Source organism: Astatotilapia calliptera, chromosome 14 (genome assembly GCF_900246225.1).
Source record: "Astatotilapia calliptera chromosome 14, fAstCal1.2, whole genome shotgun sequence".
Taxonomy (NCBI): Eukaryota; Metazoa; Chordata; class Actinopteri; order Cichliformes; family Cichlidae; genus Astatotilapia; species Astatotilapia calliptera.
Genome location: NC_039315.1, coordinates 34,182,320 through 34,200,899, shown reverse-complemented (window position 1 = coordinate 34,200,899; position 18,580 = coordinate 34,182,320). Strand labels below are relative to the sequence as shown.

Below are 18,580 nucleotides of genomic sequence, written 5' to 3'. Positions count from 1 at the left end.
CAAAACATACAGAATGCTTTCTACAACAGATGAATCAATATCACTTCCTATTGCGAAATGGGAAGCGGATTTATCAGTTAACTTAGACCAAAACTTCTGGTCTCAGATTTGCTTTCATCTAATTAGAAATCCCAGTCTTCAATTAATTCAATACAAAATACTACATAGAGTGCACTATACAGGTCATCAGATGTTCAAGATGGGCTTTACGTCTACCAACAACTGCTCACACTGTCAAACCAAAACACCAGGCTCTTTTGTTCTGTCCACCAGTTCAGAAGTTTTGGCGCGAGACATGTGAAGACTTATCAAAGTGTCTGAAATGTAACATTCCAACTTCCCCTTTAGTGTGTTTGTTGGGCAGCTTAGATAATTTTACTACAGAAAAGAATATAGCCCGTATGGTTTTCACTGCCCTATGCATAGCCAAGAAAACAGTCCTCATGAACTGGAAAAATAAAAATAAGCTTAATTCTAACCAATATAGAAATTATCTATTAGATTACATTAGTCTTGATACAGCCTCTGCCACCACATATGATCAATTCCTCTGGGCTCCTTTGATTAGCTCCATCACCTAGTGGGGGTGGGGTGTCATAGTTTGGTCCCACCTTCGCTGTTGTGATTGGTGTGGGGGTAGGGACAGGCTTAGGGCGTTGCTGGCACCAACAAAATAGAAACTAAACATGAAAACACTACCTGGAACACAGGCAGGATCTGAGGGTACGACGCGACACCGAGCATGGGAAAACACAGGGCTTATATACACAGGGTAGTAATAGGGGACTCGGCAACAGGAGGGAGACACAGCTGGGAGAGATCAGGGCTAACGAGACATGGGGATACTGCACACACTAACATAAGACAAAGACTTTCACAATAAAACAGGAAACATGAATCACAACTCAGAGACACGGACTCAACACAGAGACAGAAAATGACACATGGAACTGAACTATACATGAAACCACAATTCCTAAAACATGGATAACAGAAACATGAACCTCAAATAATAATCATCACAACCACAACAAGAGAACAAGAAAACAATCCATGATGCAAAATTAAACCAAAACATAATAAACTCAAAATACTGGGTCCAACTGACCCAGAACTGTGACAGTACCCCCCCCCCCTCTAAGGGCTGACTCCCGACAGCCCTAAACAGAAAAGCACAAAGCACCAGGCCAGGGCGGGCGGAGGGGATCCAGGATGGAGGTTCTGGGGGCGCTCCGTCTCTGGGCTGGGGCCCTCAGGGGCTTGGGTCCTGGTGGGTATGTTGCTGGGGTTGTGGGCGGGTGAGTGTATGGGGGCCCGGCCCTGCTGCAGGGTGCCGCCAGTGCATCGAGCCACCTGGGGGGCTCTTCAACTGGTGGGGGAGGTTGTTGCAGGAGCTCTCCTCTCTTCAGGAACTCAATCTGCAGGAGGGGGAGATACAAGAGAGGTGGAGGAAGATCTCATTCTGGGCAGAAAGGAGGGGTCACTTGCCCCTCCCTTCCTTCCCTCCCCATCTCCAGCTGCCTCCCTCTTCCCGCTCCACCACAATCATCCACACATGCAGGGCCTTGGGGTAAAGGTGTGTCACCAGGGTGCAGGGGAGGCATCCCCCCTTCTGTCCCCTTCTGGCTTCTTGTGCCTCAATTTTACCTCACAACTTAGACATTCACATTACTCACACTCTCATAACACATACATATAGGGTCTTGGGGGTGGGCACGCTACACGGACTCCGAAAGACCATCAGGGTGTACACCTCACACCTGGCGTCGTTGCCCACCTCCCAATTTTAAATACATGTAGACATTGAGGGCTATCAGGAGGGGCTATGCGCTTACCTGCTGCTCTCTGGCAGGTAGCTCCATGCCCTCCTGGGTTTTAAATGCACCTTAGAACACACATGCATCAACACTACATATGAGGGAGGGTGGAGGGAGGTTTGGAGTCTTCTCACACCCCTGTTCTATGCGACCTGCTGGAGTGGGGGGCCAGGAGGAGGAGTTTGCCGTCCGACTGGGGTCTGGAGTGTGGGGCCTCCCTGCTGCTGCGGGGTCGGGCGGTCTGCTTCTCCCCACCCCAGGGAAAAGGGTAACACCACCTGGGTCTGGGTGCAGTTTCCCCCTCCAGGGGCAAGGGTACCTAGACCCGGGGCTTAGAGTACGCTTGGGGAGTGTGATTGTGTTTACAGTGTCTCTCTATGTCTGTCTCCACGTTGGTTGAGTGTTGAGTATTTCCATATAAGAACATGAGGGTGGGAATGGATGTTTGTATCTGTGTGTGCCTGTTTGTCAGGTCTCGTTTCAGACGGCACCTCTCTAGGGACATCTCAGGACCTCTAAGGTGTGGAGGCCTATCTCCCCCCACCACTTCCCCTGCCAGTGGCAGACGCCCTCAGACATCAGTCCGTTGGTGGCTCTTTGTGTCCGGGGATGGGCGTCCAGGTACACACCGGCTCACTCCTTGGTGACTGGTTATCGGGGCCTGGAGCCTGGGGCTTGCTCGGGCCACTTCGGGGGTGGGGTGCCCTCAGCCTCTCGGCCTGGGGCTCGGTCACTCTGGCGCAGCTGGCTGCCGGCTGCCGGCGGAGCTCACGGGCACGTCACTGAAACCCCCCCTGGCTTCTGCTCTGCAGCTGCTGAGTCATCTGGGACTCTCGTCAGCTCTTTCTGGGATAGTGGTGCGGCTGCCCCTCTGCTGGTCTTCCTTGGTCTCTTGTGTTCTGGGGGCCTCTAGATGTCTGGAGTCTTGATCTCCTCCATACCTGCTTCATGCCCTGGAGGACGGGGCTGTGGCTCCCCACACCCTCTAGCAGATCATTACATGAAGGAACCTTTTAAAAACAAGCGCGTCCATGCTCACAGGTGTACACACGGGTTCTCACACACACAAACTACACCCTTTTTGGCTCCTACCTCAAAGCACACTGTGCGCTGTCGATCTTACGTGCTGCACAATAATGTTTAATATTTAGTATTTACTGTCATATTCCCATATATCATCGTGATGTTGTTTATTCTAATGCTCTCGTTATCTTCTGCTTGTTTTCTTTTTTCTTTCTCAACAGGTGATCCAGGTGATTGATATATGTATTTTTTTGTCTGCTTATTTAGTTGGCTTTTGTTTTTTTGCCCTTTATCCCCATCCCTCTTCACCGCTGTTTTTTCCCTCTCTTCCTTTCTCCCTTTTCTTTTCCTCATTCAAGTCTGTCCCGTGTCTAGCAAGTGAAAGTAAAAAAAAAAAAAAATAAACAATAAAAGGTGAATCAAATAGACCATTATGGCAAGGCTGGGATGGTCAATTTGGTAAAGTAAATCCATTGGGCATCTTTCCTCGCCTTTAGACAATAATTCTGATGGCAAAAGAACCAAATGGGACAGGCAAAAAAAAAAAAAAAAAAGGAAATAATCTTCCTCCTTCAATGAATCCTGTGCCCATCTCTTTGCCCACAATCCTCTAAATCTCTGCAGTGTCATGGATGCTTTGATATAGCCAGCTGGAGAGGCTAAGATTTTGGCAAAAGCCAGGGTAGGTTGGGTTATAAATGAATTCTATAGAACCATATAGCTTGAAGAGCTGTAGAACAGCCAAAATCGTACTTGCTGTGTGGTGGTATTTAAGCATGCATGTTAAGCATGCATTATGAATGCATGTATTTGTGCGCATCTGTACATGAGTTTGGAGCATCATCAGAATGTTCTTATTGTAATGAAGGCTTGCCCCTGGAACTTCAGAAGCACATGACTGCCACCAATTGTTAAGGAGTTGCTACTACAGGAGGATTGTTGACAGCTCTTTAAAAAAAAGACAAATTTTATACTTGAAGTTAGTCAGAGGATCTTTTTTATTTGGTTTTTTTTTTCCTTTTTTTGGGGGGGGGGGGGGGGGTTGCCATCATTTTGAATCCAGTCCTTGTATTGTCGTTGTATTCTACAATGTGTATCACAGTGGCATATGGTGTCCTTTACAGAAAGGCATTCACAGACAATTGCTACCTTTCCACCCCAATACATGCACAAACAAAGACAACTTCCTCCACTATTTGCCAATTTAGCAACATAAAATGGATCAGATTGTTCTGTCTGTCTGTACTCTACATAAACATCTTCACCTTTTTGTGCTCCTTCCTGGCTGAAGAATTGTAAAATATTACTACTAATATGCTTAAATGAATATCTACTGTATTGCCAAAAATTTATTATTCTTAACCGACAATGACAGATGGTGGACAAACATTCCAAACCTTTCATTTAGGAAAAGAAGCAATGAACCAAAATTAAAACATCTCACTAGACATAAAACTGTATTACTAAAAAATTGTGCATGAAATATCAAAAGTACAAATAAATGTTCTGCAGAAAGATTTTCCCCATCAGTGTTAAATATGGGATATAGACTTGATTTCATTTTAAATTGTTTATTTATGCCTCATGTTCAGCATCATATTCTATAAATCACATGTTTGTAGTGGCTACATCTTGATTTTTCAACAAGTATTTAAATATTCATAGGCATGAATTTTAAATAGCTGAATTAAAAAACCTCCTCCGTCATTATATAAAAGGAGAGAGTCATTTGTTCCCTGCTGTAGGAAATAGGCCACGACCATGGCCCTATGGACCACCTTGAACTTAACCCTGTGGGGTACAGGGTATAATTGGCCGTTTTTGATTACTTTTGATTTTTACCTCTATATTTCACCTTTAAAAACGGTTTATCTTGCCTTGTTTGGTGTCATTATTTTCAGCACAATCTCAAATATCTGAATTGGAGTTGTTTTTTTCATTTTGACATACTATATTTCAGCACAATTGATCAAAATTCAGACAAAAAATTTAAAATCCAAGTAGAAAAAGTTTTATTTTTTTTACTGTAAAAACCACAACCATGTTTAACAAATCATTGTCATAACTTGAAATGCAAATAGAAATAATACATTTCTAAAAATTATGCACAACTTTTGCAAACAACAAAGTTATATGATATTATTTACCTAAAAATGCAGCCAAGGCCTCAGGCGTTTTTTATAAAACCATTTAAAACTATTTACAGAACAATCAGGTGTTTTGCATTAAATAAGAAGGCACACAAATTATTCATTCAACTCAAAAAAATAGTTTGTGTCCACTATAAGACAGAGGAGAACACCACAGGCCTAAACCTTGCTGGTCTGACAAACGAGGTGTATCAGTCCAGTTTTCCATGTGGGGACAGCATTTACACTGGAATCTGCCTTTGCTGGCTTCTTTTGAGCATTCACTAGAGTAACTGACACACAAAACAAAACAATGACTACACAACACACTAACTATCCGATTGTTAAGTGATGACGTGACGAATCCTACTTCCGGGCCTAAAGTAGTCTGCGTTTAATATGGCTTTTGTGTTGTTAACATGTTTAATGTTATGTATTTTCTTCTATTTAATCTCAAAAAGCTCCTAAAACAGTCAGTGATCACTGTTGACCTCCCTCGGCTTTTATTACCGCTAATCATTTATTTAAGCTCAGTTTTTAAAACCTTATGGTGTGTTCACACCGAACGCTATGGACGCGAACAAAACACCCCAAACGCCCCTAATTTGACGCGTGCACATTCACGCCTCAACGCGTGTCCAAGAAAAATCCATAGCGTGTCAAAATATCATATTTTGATGCGCGTGAACCGGAAATATTTATTTAAGCTCAGTTTTTAAAACCTTAGGATGTAACTACAGCCCAGCCCATGCAGCAGTATATGAATGACTAACCTCGTATTGTGGATGGATTATCTCAATTGTTCTCCTGGCTGAAGTTTGGTCCTTTTACAGCATCCTGCCATGCGATTACATTTGTTCCTGACCACCGAGAACACTCACGTTAACTTTTATCGAGTGGAAAAAAGTTTTTTTTCCACTCGTAGCACATCATTATATAAACCAGCTAGCCAAACTTCAGTAACCCTACAAACGTCACTGCTGTTTAGCTTTCTGTCTTCATTTATGTTGGAAGTGATAACAGAGCTGTACGTTTTCATTTGTTTCCAAAACCCCGCAGTCAGGACATGCTATATTGTATTTAGAGAGAAGCTAGCGAGCTAACTTCCTGCTAACTTCTAACTCCGTTAAATGTCATAAATTCCATTTTCATGGATGCCTGGATGCAAAACTCAATTGTTACACCTGGTAGAGCAGAACGCTGATCATTTTATTAAAGATGAAAGACTTTAGACAGTTTTTCAACTCTCAGTAATGCCATAGTGATCGTTTGATATATGGACCTGCAGTGGAGTTTAGGCCCAGACACGGCTAGTGACGTCAGACTGAACAACCGGATTGCCTCCAAATACGCTAAATGTCACTAATGTCTCACATGTGAAAAATCGCTCTCTCTCTTTCTTTCTTTCTCACCTGCTTTTTCTAATGGGTGTCACTCCTAAAACTTCCTCTTCTCCCTAAACAACCAAGTGCCACATGTTGCCATATCATTTTTTGATTGGTTGACATGGTACACTTTAACACCAATAGGGAAGGGGTGTTTTTTCTTTTCTTTTTTTACTTGCAAGTGTGACGCCCACAAGTGTATGGTCACAATTGTAATTTTTTTGTGAATTGTTTTGATGTAAAAGACCTGATTTTATGGTGGTATTGGACTTTTCATTTAGAGTTATGGACAATGTAATTGCGTGGCATTGCCACAAGGGGGAGATAGTGGTGAGTGCGATAGGCCGTTGCAATACGTCTCTGCCTCAGACGAGGAAGAGCCTGCAGACCGAACGCAACTGATGTCTCCTGTCTCTGCTTTTCTGTTAAAAAAACTGGTCAGTAGTTCAAGTTTGCTCACTGCAATGTACATATAAACCAAAGAAACCTTTTTCTGCCTTAGTTTAAAGACCGCGAATGTTGTGAGAGAGTGTGTTTTCACCGATTGAGAGAAAGCTAACTATACCGCCATTTGTAATGGCAGCCGCCATTTCACTCGTAGTCTAAATAGGCAGCTGGTCTTATTACCTGTTTTATTTTGTGACAAACGCAGCTCTCAAGACGCTTCTTTTATCCTGACATTATTGGAAGTTACAGTTGATTAGGACCTACCCAGTTCTTATGTGTCAAATGTAAATAGTCTGATGTATGCTGTTTGTGGATGATTGTGAACTGTTTGTGAGCAATGGAAGAATATTTTTGTTTATTGGTTACAAATGTGTTTGAGCTGACTGCACTGTGAGGAGTTGCTAGCCAAAGGACACACAATGGAGGACAGTGAAAGAAAAGAACTGGCTTGGCAGATCAGAAAGAGTCTTTATGCACTGACAGCAGAGGAACTCTTCCAGATTGCTACAAACATCACACCAGTACCTGATGTGGACCCCGCAAGTGTAAGACGTGGTGATGAGGAAAGTTGTTTTGATTATGTTTGTGCTTATCTGCGCTGTAAGACATTGCTTGACTTAGAGGATCAGGGGTTTTCACACCTACTGTTGTTGAAAGATGCTATTATTCATCTCATTAATAGTCGTACCGCTGAAGTATCTCACCCTGTGGTCTCAGAGGGAAATGTTGTTACTCTCACAACACTTAAGCACCCTGAACAGAGTGATGTACTTACCTCAGCTATATTGCCTCTTGAGTCTGTTAATCCACAAATAACAGAGTATGAAATGCTAAAGGCTAACTACGAGGCACTTGGTAAAAAGTTAGCAGATTTACAAGTGACATCTGCAACACAAGACACACTCACCCCCACTATTACACAGTCACTCCAGCCTCGAGCTGAGAGCGTGACAAACAGCCACTCCACCACAGACATGCGACAATCTAAGCCTGATCACATGGTTTCCCTAAGAGACCTGCCATTTTTGCAACGCAGAGAGTTTAAAGTACATGGTGGTCAGGTTGGGGACATTGCATCTTACATTAGCTACCATGGACTGTGTAAGCAGATTGAGGAGGGGCTCAAGGTGAAGCACACAGAGGGAGAGATCATTCAAGGTGTGCTCCGTATTATCAAGCCTGGACAGTTTAAGGACATGTTGATCAGTAAAGATGACTTGACCCTCATTGAACTCAAAAGCTTACTACGTTCACACCTGAGTGAGAAGAGTGGGAGTGAGTTATTTCAGGAATTGTTGAGCACTAAGCAACATGACCATGAAACTCCACAACAGTTCCTCTACAGGATGATTGGACTGAAGCAGAAAGTCGTGTTTGCATCCAGGCAGGATAACATGGACGTTGCATATGAGACACGTACGATCCAAAATGTGTTTCTACGCACCATTCATCAAGGTCTTCTACCAAAATATAGTGACATTCGTAATGAACTCAAGCCACTACTATCAGACTACAGTGTGTCAGATGAAGCCTTGATAAGGCAAGTGAACAAAGTGTCAAGTGAAGAGAGTGAGCGACGGCGAAGACTGGGATATTCCACTCTACAAAAGATAACACATGCTCATACTGCTCAACTTGAACCTGCTAAAGACACTGAAATGACTGACTGTAAATTTAAGAGTAAGAATAAAGTCATAAAAGAGCTGGCTGCAAAGGTGGAAACCCTGACCAAAGTGGTGGAGTCTCTCACAGCCAGTCAGGCTCGTGAACCCACTTGTCAGTGTGCACACCCAAAGCAGAAGCCCAGACAAACTGCAAAACAGTACGGCTGTCCCAAGTGTATTGAAAGTGGGGCTACTTCATGCACTCATTGTTTTATCTGTGGGGAGACAGGTCACAGGGCAGTGGGATGTCTCAAACGAAGCCAACCCAGAAGCTCTAGTTGGCCTCCTGCTGATACACACACGCCCAGAACCAGTGGACAGCCAGACCCAAAATCACGAGGTATGTGCTCAGAAGAGTTTGCTCATGTCAGAAGTAGTTGGGCGACCCTTCCAACGAAAAATGCAGACACAGGGGCAAGTGAGAGAGTGGCACAGCTTGTTGGAAAAAAATGTAAAATCAAGGGTTACATTCATAGCTTTGCAGTGGACTGTTTATTGGACACAGGTGCACAAGTGAGTCTCATTGATCGCCAGTGGGCAAAAACCTACCTCTCTGACCACAAACTCCGGCCACTGACAGAACTTATTGGAGATAAGGCTCTTAGTGTGCTTGGTGTTAATGGCCAGCCATTACCCTACGACGGCTGGGTGGGCGTGATGGTGAGTCTCCCAGAGAATAGTGACCCAAACTTGACTGTACAAGTCCCCTTTTTAGTAAGCAGTGTGCCCATGGACTGCCCCCTGATTGGTTTCAATGTAATTGAACAGCTGATACTGGGTCCAAATGCTAGTACAAACCTCATACCCACCATTGTGAGCCTCCTGCGCAGCGCAATGAACCTCCAGGATGACACAGCGACGGCACTAGCCAACTTCATCCAGACCAAGCTTACCAGTGATAACGTGGTCAGCCAGAGTGTCCTAAAAGTGGGCCTGTATGATGTAGTAATCCCAGCTGGTCAAGTTAAGTATGTTAAGTGTAAAGTCTCCTCTACAGTTGACATGTCCAACCCCCTCGTGCTCTTTGAACCAACTGAGAGCAACCCACAACTGCAACAGCTTGATGTTGGCAACAGCCTCCTCACAGTTTGTGATGCCAGAGTCCCATATGTCAAAGTACCTATTGGCAACCACACTAAGCACGATGTGACCCTCACCGGCGGAGCAGCCCTTGGAACTATTGAACCAATAGCAGGAGTCATACAAACTGACTTACCAAACCTCGGTGAGCCCAAAGTGACTCAAGATGTCGACCCTGATGTATCTCAAATACCCCAGCAGTGCAGTGAAGATCAAGCAACACAGGAATGGGATCCACCTGTTGATGTTAGCCACCTGACTGAAGACCAACAAACTGTAAATGGTAAATGGCCTGTATTTATATAGCGCTTTAGACCAACAAACTGTTGCCAAAAAAATGTTAAGGGAAGAGTCAGGGGCTTTTGCACGTGATGAAAATGACATGGGGTGCATTCCCAGCTTGGAAATGACAATAACACTCAAAGACACAACCCAAATTCAGAAATCGTACGCCTCAATTCCAAAACCCCTCTATAAGGAGGTTAAAGAGTATATTGAGGACCTCTTAGCAAGAGGATGGATTGTAAAGTCTAGATCCCCTTACAATAGTTTGCGTGCGGAAAAAGGATGGCTCCCTAAGGCTCTGTATCGACTACCGTCTCCTGAACCAGCGCACAGTACCTGATTGCCACCCATTACCAAGAATCCAGGACCTCATTGACACCTTGGGAGGGTACAACTGGTTCTCCATTTTGGACCAGGGAAAAGCCTATCACCAGGGCTTTATAGCAGAAGGATCCCATCATCTGACTGCATTCATCACCCCCTGGGGCCTTTATGAATGGGTGCGAATTCCCTTCGGTCTTACCAACGCACCTGCTGCATTCCATCGCAGTATGGAAGAAATGCTGGCTCCCCTTCGGGATGAGTGCTGCATCCCATACTAGGATGACATCTTGTGCTACGCCAAGACTTTTGAGGAACATGTGGAAGGGCTGAGGAAAGTCTTGAGAGCCCTGAAGAACTACGGAGTCAAACTCCGGCCGACAAAATGTGACCTATTTAAAAGAGAAGTGAGGTATGTTGGGCGTTTAGTGTCAGCTGAAGGAGTACGCATTGATCCAAAAGATCTCGAGGCAGTGTACGCCCTGAAAAAGGAGACACCTGCCACAGTGGGAGGTGTGAGGAGGATTGCTGGGTTCCTGAGTTACTATCGCTCACATATCCAGGATTTCTCAAGAATAGCAAAACCCATCTATGAGCTTTTGCAACCCAAGAAAACCAAAGAGGAGCATCTTCTGGGGAAGGTTACAGGACAGAAGGGGAAAGGTGCACAGTTACCATCCAAAACACCAGTTGAGTGGGCAGAGAAGCACCAGGGTGCCCTGTGTAAGTTGATTGATATGTTGGTAAACCCCCCTGTACTTGCCTACCAGGATTTTGAGCTTCCCTTCATCCTTCATACAGACGCATCTGATAAAGGCCTTGGGGCCGTTCTCTACCAACATCAGAATGGGAAGCTAAGAGTGATTGGATACGGCTCCCGAACACTGACACCAGCTGAAAAGAATTACAGACTCCACTCGGGCAAGCTTGAGTTTCTCGCCCTCAAGTGGGCTGTCTGCGAGAAGTTCAGGGATTACTTGTTCTATGCCCCGTATTTTACCATCTACACAGACAACAATCCCTTAACTTATCTCGTGAGTACCGCCAAGTTGAATGCGGTTGGGTTCAGATGGGTGGGAGAGCTATCAGATTTCAGGTTTGATATAAGGTACAGACCTGGCAAAGTAAATGTTGACGCAGACACCCTGTCGAGGAGTCCCCTTGACATTGACAGATACGTCACTGAATGTACAAAAGAGCTCTCCAAAGAAGCTGTTGCCACTACTTGGGAGGGATGTGGAGCAGGCAAGCATGGAGATGTCGCATGGATCGCTGCTCTGGCTTTAGCGCAAGGTGACCAGCTTGGACCAGTAATCCAAGAAATGGTCACGCCTATCAATTTGGATGAACTACAAAGGGCTCAAAAAGCAGACCCTGCGATAGGTGAGATCATGAAAATGAAAGACTCAGATCAAAAGCTGACAGATGACATGAGACGGAATGTGAGAGGTCCTGCAAGGAAAATGATGCATGAGTGGACAAAGCTGAGCTTAGAAGACGGAGTTCTGTATCGTAAGACTGCAGAAAAGCGCCAACTAGTCTTACCAGCTAGCTTCAAATCCCTGGTCCTGAAACATTTGCATGATGACATGGGGGATGTCGGGGTAGAAAGAGTTCTCAGCCTGGCGAGGCAACGGTTCTACTGGCCATACATGAGGCGAGACATCGAAGCCTATGTCACCCGGCAGTGTCCGTGCATCAAACAGAAGAAACCGGTCCGAGCTCCCATGTCCAACATTACCACAAGCTCACCAATGGAATTGGTTTCAGTCGATTACCTCCACTTAGAGCCAAGCAGGGGCGGATATCAGTATATCCTAGTTGTGGTAGACCACTTTACTAGGTATGCCCAGGCCTATCCAACCCGCAACAAGAGTGGCAAAACTGCAGCTGAAAGGATTTTCAGTGATTATATCCCCAGATTTGGCTACCCTTTAAGGCTGCACCATGATCAGGGGCGGGAGTTCGAGAACAAGCTTTTCCGGACTCTACAACAGTTGAGCAATGTGGGGCACTCTCGAACAACTCCGTACCATCCTCAGGGCAACCCAGCTGAACGCTTTAATCGTACCATCTTGCAGATGCTGAGGACCCTGGGTGAAGAAAAAAAAGAAAGATGGAGAGAGTATCTCCCACAGATGGTTCATGCGTACAATTGCACGCGCCATGAAGCAACGGGTTACTCACCATTCTTTCTGCTTTTTGGTTGACATCCACGAATGCCAGTAGACCTCCTGTTCAAGGTGGTTACTGATGGAGAGCCACAAACTGCAAGAGGTTATGCTGAGAAATGGAAAGAACGAATGACTGAAGCTTACAGGATTGCATCTGGAAACAGCCAAAAGTCAAGCGATCGTGGGAAGAAACACTATGACCGACACTTGAAAGGAGTGGTACTCCAACCTGGAGACAGAGTACTAGTGCGGAATCTGACTGAGAGGGGTGGTCCTGGCAAGTTAAGGTCCTACTGGGAGAACACCATTTATGTGGTGAAGGAACAGATCAATGACAGCCCAGTGTACAGAGTGACCTCAGAGGCAAAGGGGAAGAAAGTGCGTGTTCTACATCGCAATCTATTGCATCTTGTCAATGAGCTTCCTGTGGACTTGCCTGCTGTAGATAAGGGGGACGGGCCATCCGCCATCAAGAAAAAGAAACCAAAACCAGCTCAAGGAGAGACAGAGTTTCAACCCCAGTCTGACACAAGCTCCGATGAGGATGAGAGTTCAATGTATTATGAGTTGAGGTATGATTTGAGAAGTGGGAACAAAGAGGATGCACTACATACCTGTAACCATACTGTTGGACCTTCAAGAGGAACAGCTGAGTTCAGCAGAGTGGTCAACTGTGGAGCACCTCAGCCAACAGAAGCAACAGATGAATTGAGGGAACAAGGAATGGAACAAGATGGTGGACACCAAAGCACTGAACTTGACAACGACATGGGAGAGGAGGAACATGAGAGGGTACAGGAATCAGGAGTCACTGAAGTGCCTTTCACAGTCGACGAAGGAGAAGTTGGACTGCCGCTTTCAGAAAGGGCACAGTATACACCTAACGTGACCCCGCCGACTAATGAATCAGTTCTAAGAAGGTCTAATGGAGAACGACGGCCTGTTACACATTTCACATATGACACCCTTGGCCAGCCCTCTCTCCGGGTGCATCCATCAGTCAGTTGTGCTGAAGTGCACGAGTCACAAAACAACACACTACACCATGCCACCATATCCCCTGTTACCTTACTTCCCCCTAGTGCCATATCGCATTCCAACATCTCACTGTGCACATCCAGGCACCTTCCCTGTATATTATAACTGCCCAATCTATACATGTTAGTACACAAGGAATGTGGGTATGTGGGAAGGGGATGTGATTTGAGTTGTTTGAGTAATGAGTATAATGAGTTTTAAAGGGTAAGAGGTTAAATGTCAGGAGCCATTTTCTTTTTGTTGGGGAGTGTGTGACGCCCACAAGTGTATGGTCACAATTGTAATTTTTTTGTGAATTGTTTTGATGTAAAAGACCTGATTTTATGGTGGTATTGGACTTTTCATTTAGAGTTATGGACAATGTAATTGCGTGGCATTGCCACAAGGGGGAGATAGTGGTGAGTGCGATAGGCCGTTGCAACGCGTCTCTGCCTCAGACGAGGAAGAGCCTGCAGACCGAACGCAGCTGATGTCTCCTGTCTCTGCTTTTCTGTTAAAAAAACTGGTCAGTAGTTCAAGTTTGCTCACTGCAATGTGCATATAAACCAAAGAAACCTTTTTCTGCCTTAGTTTAAAGACCGCGAATGTTGTGAGAGAGTGTGTTTTCACCGATTGAGAGAAAGCTAACTATACCGCCATTTGTAATGGCAGCCGCCATTTCACTCGTAGTCTAAATAGGCAGCTGGTCTTATTACCTGTTTTATTTTGTGACAAACGCAGCTCTCAAGACGCTTCTTTTATCCTGACATTATTGGAAGTTACAGTTGATTAGGACCTACCCAGTTCTTATGTGTCAAATGTAAATAGTCTGATGTATGCTGTTTGTGGATGATTGTGAACTGTTTGTGAGCAATGGAAGAATATTTTTGTTTATTGGTTACAAATGTAATATATTGTTGAATCTGTTAAAGTATAAGAAATGTATAATGGTATATAAGCGGGTTAATTGCAGTGTTAGTGGTGCTGCATAGAAATGTTTTTGATGCTGAAATGCAGTAGAATTGGTTACAGATTTATTGTAAATAAGGACACTCATATACAATGATTATTTTGTAAGTTTATTCTTGCGAGAGTGCAAGGTAACCAAAAGGGTTTGAGCTATGGACCTAATTGAATGTTTGTGTTGTTAAAAGAGAAATGTGTGTGTCTAAATGAAAAGAAAAGGACGTTGTTAAATTCTGTTAATAAACCAGACGAGGAAGAGCCTGCGGCCCGAACGCAACTGATGTCTCCTGTCTCTGCTTTTCTGTTAAAAAAACAGTTTAAAAACAGACCCCATCGAAGGCCTGTAACACAAGCAGGAAGTGTTTGCCAACGTTGTCTTTGGAAAACACAGTTTTTGTCATTTCTTCCCGCTGTAAACACCACTGTTTTGTCCAGAAAAAAACATTGTGTGTATTTTTTATCATAATTCTGGTTTTACGTGTAATTTAAAAACTGGTATGTAGTTTGAAGTCTGAATTTTTAACCCAAGTTGAAATGGAGACATCTTGTAGCTGTGTCGCCTTAAATTGGCTGTAAAGCCAAATACCACCAGGTGATCCAGGCATTGGCATCTTCATGGGTGGAACCACTGCACCAGGGTGTGGTCTGAGCAAAGAGCGAATGAGTGCCCCAGGAGATAACAGCACAAGGAATCGACTGCCCACAGCAATCTTTTCCTTGGACTCCACAGACAAGGGAATCTGGCAGTAGGCCTTGGTTAAATGCAGTGTCGTCAAAAATCGGGCTGTACCTAACCGGTCCAGGAGCTCATCAATCCGGGGCATGGGGTAGGGATCAAACTGTGACACTTCGTTCACTTTGCAATAGTCAACACAGAACCATGTAGACCCATCTTCAGAATCAGAATCTGAATCAGAATACTTTATTGATCCCTGGGGGAAATTATTTTTTGTTACAGTGCTCCATTTTAAACCAACATTAAGACAAGACAGACAATACGCTAACTAAGAATAGTACAATATATACATATATATACATACATACATACATACATACATAAGTCACTTATAAATAAATATTTGGAAAAGAAACATGTGTAGCTGTAGCAGCAAACAGTGTGTTAAGTGGATGCGTTGTACAGGGAGATGGCCACAGGCAGGAATGATTTCCTGTGTCGTTCAGTGGTGCTTTTCGGTAATCTCAGTCTCTCACTGAACGAGCTCCTGTGACTGACCAACATGTCATGGAGTGGGTGGGAGGTGTTATCCAACATTGTCTTTATCTTGGACAGCATCCGCCTCTCCGACACCACCTTGAGGGAGTCCAGCTCCATCCCCACAACATTGCTGGCCTTACGGATCAGTTTATTAAGTCTGTTGGCATCTGCGACCCTCACCCTTTCTTTATGACCAGAATTATTGGGCTACATCTTGTGCTATTGTAGCTGAGATATAATGTACGAATTGTGAACATTCTCAAAACTGTATTGTACATAGGTTATACTTTTTTATTGTGTGAACTTTATTTTTGTGGAACTAAGGTTTCGTGTGTTATTGTTGAAGTGGGACATTAATCAGTGTAACGCCACCTGCGGCCACATTGCGGGTGTGGGGTTTCCTAGCCAGAGCTGTACGGACTCCACACTGGTGAGGCACGCTTTCTGTAGCTCTTCTCCCTGTACTAAATTATCCATATAAATTCGGTGTATTTGTCTTTGTTAAGTATTGGCTCCTAGGGTTAAAAGCTCTCAAAGTGTTTTCAATCGCTTTGAGTGAGAAAAATGATATTCGGAACTGCGCTTTATCTGTTGTATCATCCGTTTGTGTGGAACTGACTTGTGTTAAACAGGGTGAGGAGAAGCCTGCTGCCGCTGTGTGTGACACTGATTTTGCTGCTGCACTCTGTTTTATAGGTATGTGTAAATGTGTAGTTTTTGTTTTATGTGTATAATGAGCTCATGTCCCGAGGCTGTGCTCTGAGCAGTATCTTCAGCCATGTTGGGAAGAGTTAAAAAGTTGTTTGAATATGTATTATGCAATTGACCTATTTTAATGGGAATTTGAATGTTATACGTTATTGTTAGTGATTCCATAATTGTCTCTGTTTTACCCCACTGTAATATTTGATTTTGAAGTGGCGGTTGTGAAAATTATTATTTTGATAAGTTGTATTTTCTTTTATATGATGCAAGCAGAGCTGTACGGACTCCACACTGGGTGAGGAGAAGCCTGCTGCCGCTGTGTGTGACACTGATTTTGCTGCTGCACTCTGTTTTATAGGAATAAACCCTGTTTCCAGCCAGTCCGTGTCTGTTGTCACAACGCAGTCGACCATTTCACATCTGCTACATAAAAGTGGTGCCGTGACCCGGATGCATCTGATCAGCCGCTGCCGATCGCTGAGGTTGAGCTGAACACTTCCGACACCTGTAATATAAGTAAAATTATTCTGTGGGTCAGCAAAAAATTTCCAGTGTTCTGTTAGTAGGCATTTCTCCCAGTTACACCTGTTAGAGTCTAACTGAGCCGTGTTTACTTGTGTTGTATTTTTCTGAGTGATAGGTATTTTTGTATTCCTTTTGTTTCTGATCCCCTTTGTAGTTATTGCTAACCTCCTGTAAGCAACATGGCTGGTAGGGGCCAAGACTCCTTTAACCTTTTCACGCCAGTCGCTGGGAGAGGTTGGAGACTGTCTGGGGCAGATGAAGTGAGAGACAGGTCTATAATGTCGCGTGATGAGCCAGCAGAGTCAGATGACATTATTCGAAATAAAGCTCATGAGCGCCAGTCCTCAACCCCTGCTTTGAGCGACGACAGCACACACAAAGAGCTACGTGAGCTCATTGGTGAATTGGGAACCCAGATAGGTGAATCAATCGCTAGCCGGCTACTATCCAGTCAAGTCCCACTTGGTCCAAACCAGACAGCTCCAGCCGAGTCCCCCAAAGTTAAGAGCCCTGACACCACTCTCGACCTCTCCAAAGTGAACTTAGTGGTCCGACAAGATATCAAAGACCCACCTATGTACAGAGGTGATGATGCGGATAAGTACTCTGTTCATGAGTGGATAGACATGATGGAAGTGTCCTTAGAGAAGAGAGGGTTGTCTAGAGCCGTGCAGGTGGATGAAGTCTTAAACCACCTCCTCGGCAGAGCTAAAAACATTGTTAAGGTGGGTTTGAAAAGTAACTCATGTTCTGGTGTAGTGACCAACCCTGAGACCATCTATGCCATACTCAGGCGTTATTTTAGTGATAGTCCTGGCTCCTGTCAACCACTGGCTGACTTCTATGCCACCCAAGCAGTTGCAAAAGAGACCCCAGTAGACTATTGGGTGAGGCTTAATATCGCTGCTGAGGCAGCTGACAAGCATTTACAGCGTCAGGGAGGCAAAATGGAGAACATGGAGGCAGAGATAGCCATGATGTTTATCAGAAATTGTCCTGATCCCAGCCTCGCCTGTGTTTTCAAATGTAAGCCCATCAGTAAATGGACAGTAATGGAGGTTCAGGAAGCCATTGATGAACACCAAAGAGAGTGTCATGCAAAAAAGAAGAGCCTGGGCTCTGCCAGACCCCATCCCCTCCTCGTGGCCACTGCGACAACCACAAGCGAGTCGCCTGAGTTTGAACTGAACCATGCCCAAGTAGGTACAGTAAAATGTTCCCAGGACAGCCCGGGTAAGGCTGCTGGAGCTGCCGCTTCAGACCCAAGTGCTCTAGACCGCGTGCTCAGTATGCTGGAGAGGGTGTTAGAGCGCTCCAACCAGCCTGTCCACCCCGTAATTAGACCACAGCCTCTAGCCTCAGCCAGGTTCCCTTCGTGCCAGGTTTGTGGCAATAGCTCACATTCCACGCGCACTCACTGCATGAGAGAGAGGAGATGTCTAGGTTGCCTGGAGGTTGGGCATCAGAGGAAAGACTGCCCCAGAGCAGCTGAACCCATTACCCAGCAAAATAATCCCCAGGGAAACTAGGGTGCTTGCACTTGAGAGGGGACAGTGTGAGCGAAGAGTGTGAAACCCTCAATCCCAGTGATGACATACAGACTGTATACAAAGAAAGCCTGAAGTGTGCCCCACCTGGTACTGTTGTACTTTCCCAGAATATAGTAAGACTTGATGAGGCAGACAGCCTATTTTACACGAATGCATTGGTGAATGACAAAGTCTCTTTGCAGGCCCTTCTTGATACAGGTTCCATGGCGTGTACCTTGAGCGAAGAGGCGGAGCGAGAGTTAAAGAGCGCTGGGGTCGCATTGGAATTAAGCGACA

General features: G+C 44.8%; 1 protein-coding gene across 4 annotated transcripts; it reads left to right on the top strand.

Annotated features, from left to right (window-relative positions):
- Positions 1–15,756: 15,756 nt before the first annotated feature.
- On the top strand, positions 15,757–18,580 carry LOC113036809 (uncharacterized). 4 transcript variants are annotated; one of them, XM_026193323.1, is made up of 3 exons: positions 15,757–15,954; positions 16,157–16,220; positions 16,503–18,580. In XM_026193323.1, exon 3 carries the CDS (start codon positions 16,934–16,936, stop codon positions 18,281–18,283), a length of 1,350 nt encoding a protein of 449 aa, XP_026049108.1. In that variant the 5' UTR covers positions 15,757–15,954; positions 16,157–16,220; positions 16,503–16,933; the 3' UTR covers positions 18,284–18,580. The 4 variants fall into 4 exon arrangements, with proteins under 4 accessions (XP_026049108.1, XP_026049110.1, XP_026049107.1 ...); XM_026193325.1 differs by having other exon boundaries at positions 15,757–16,220; positions 16,588–18,580; XM_026193322.1 differs by having other exon boundaries at positions 15,757–16,220.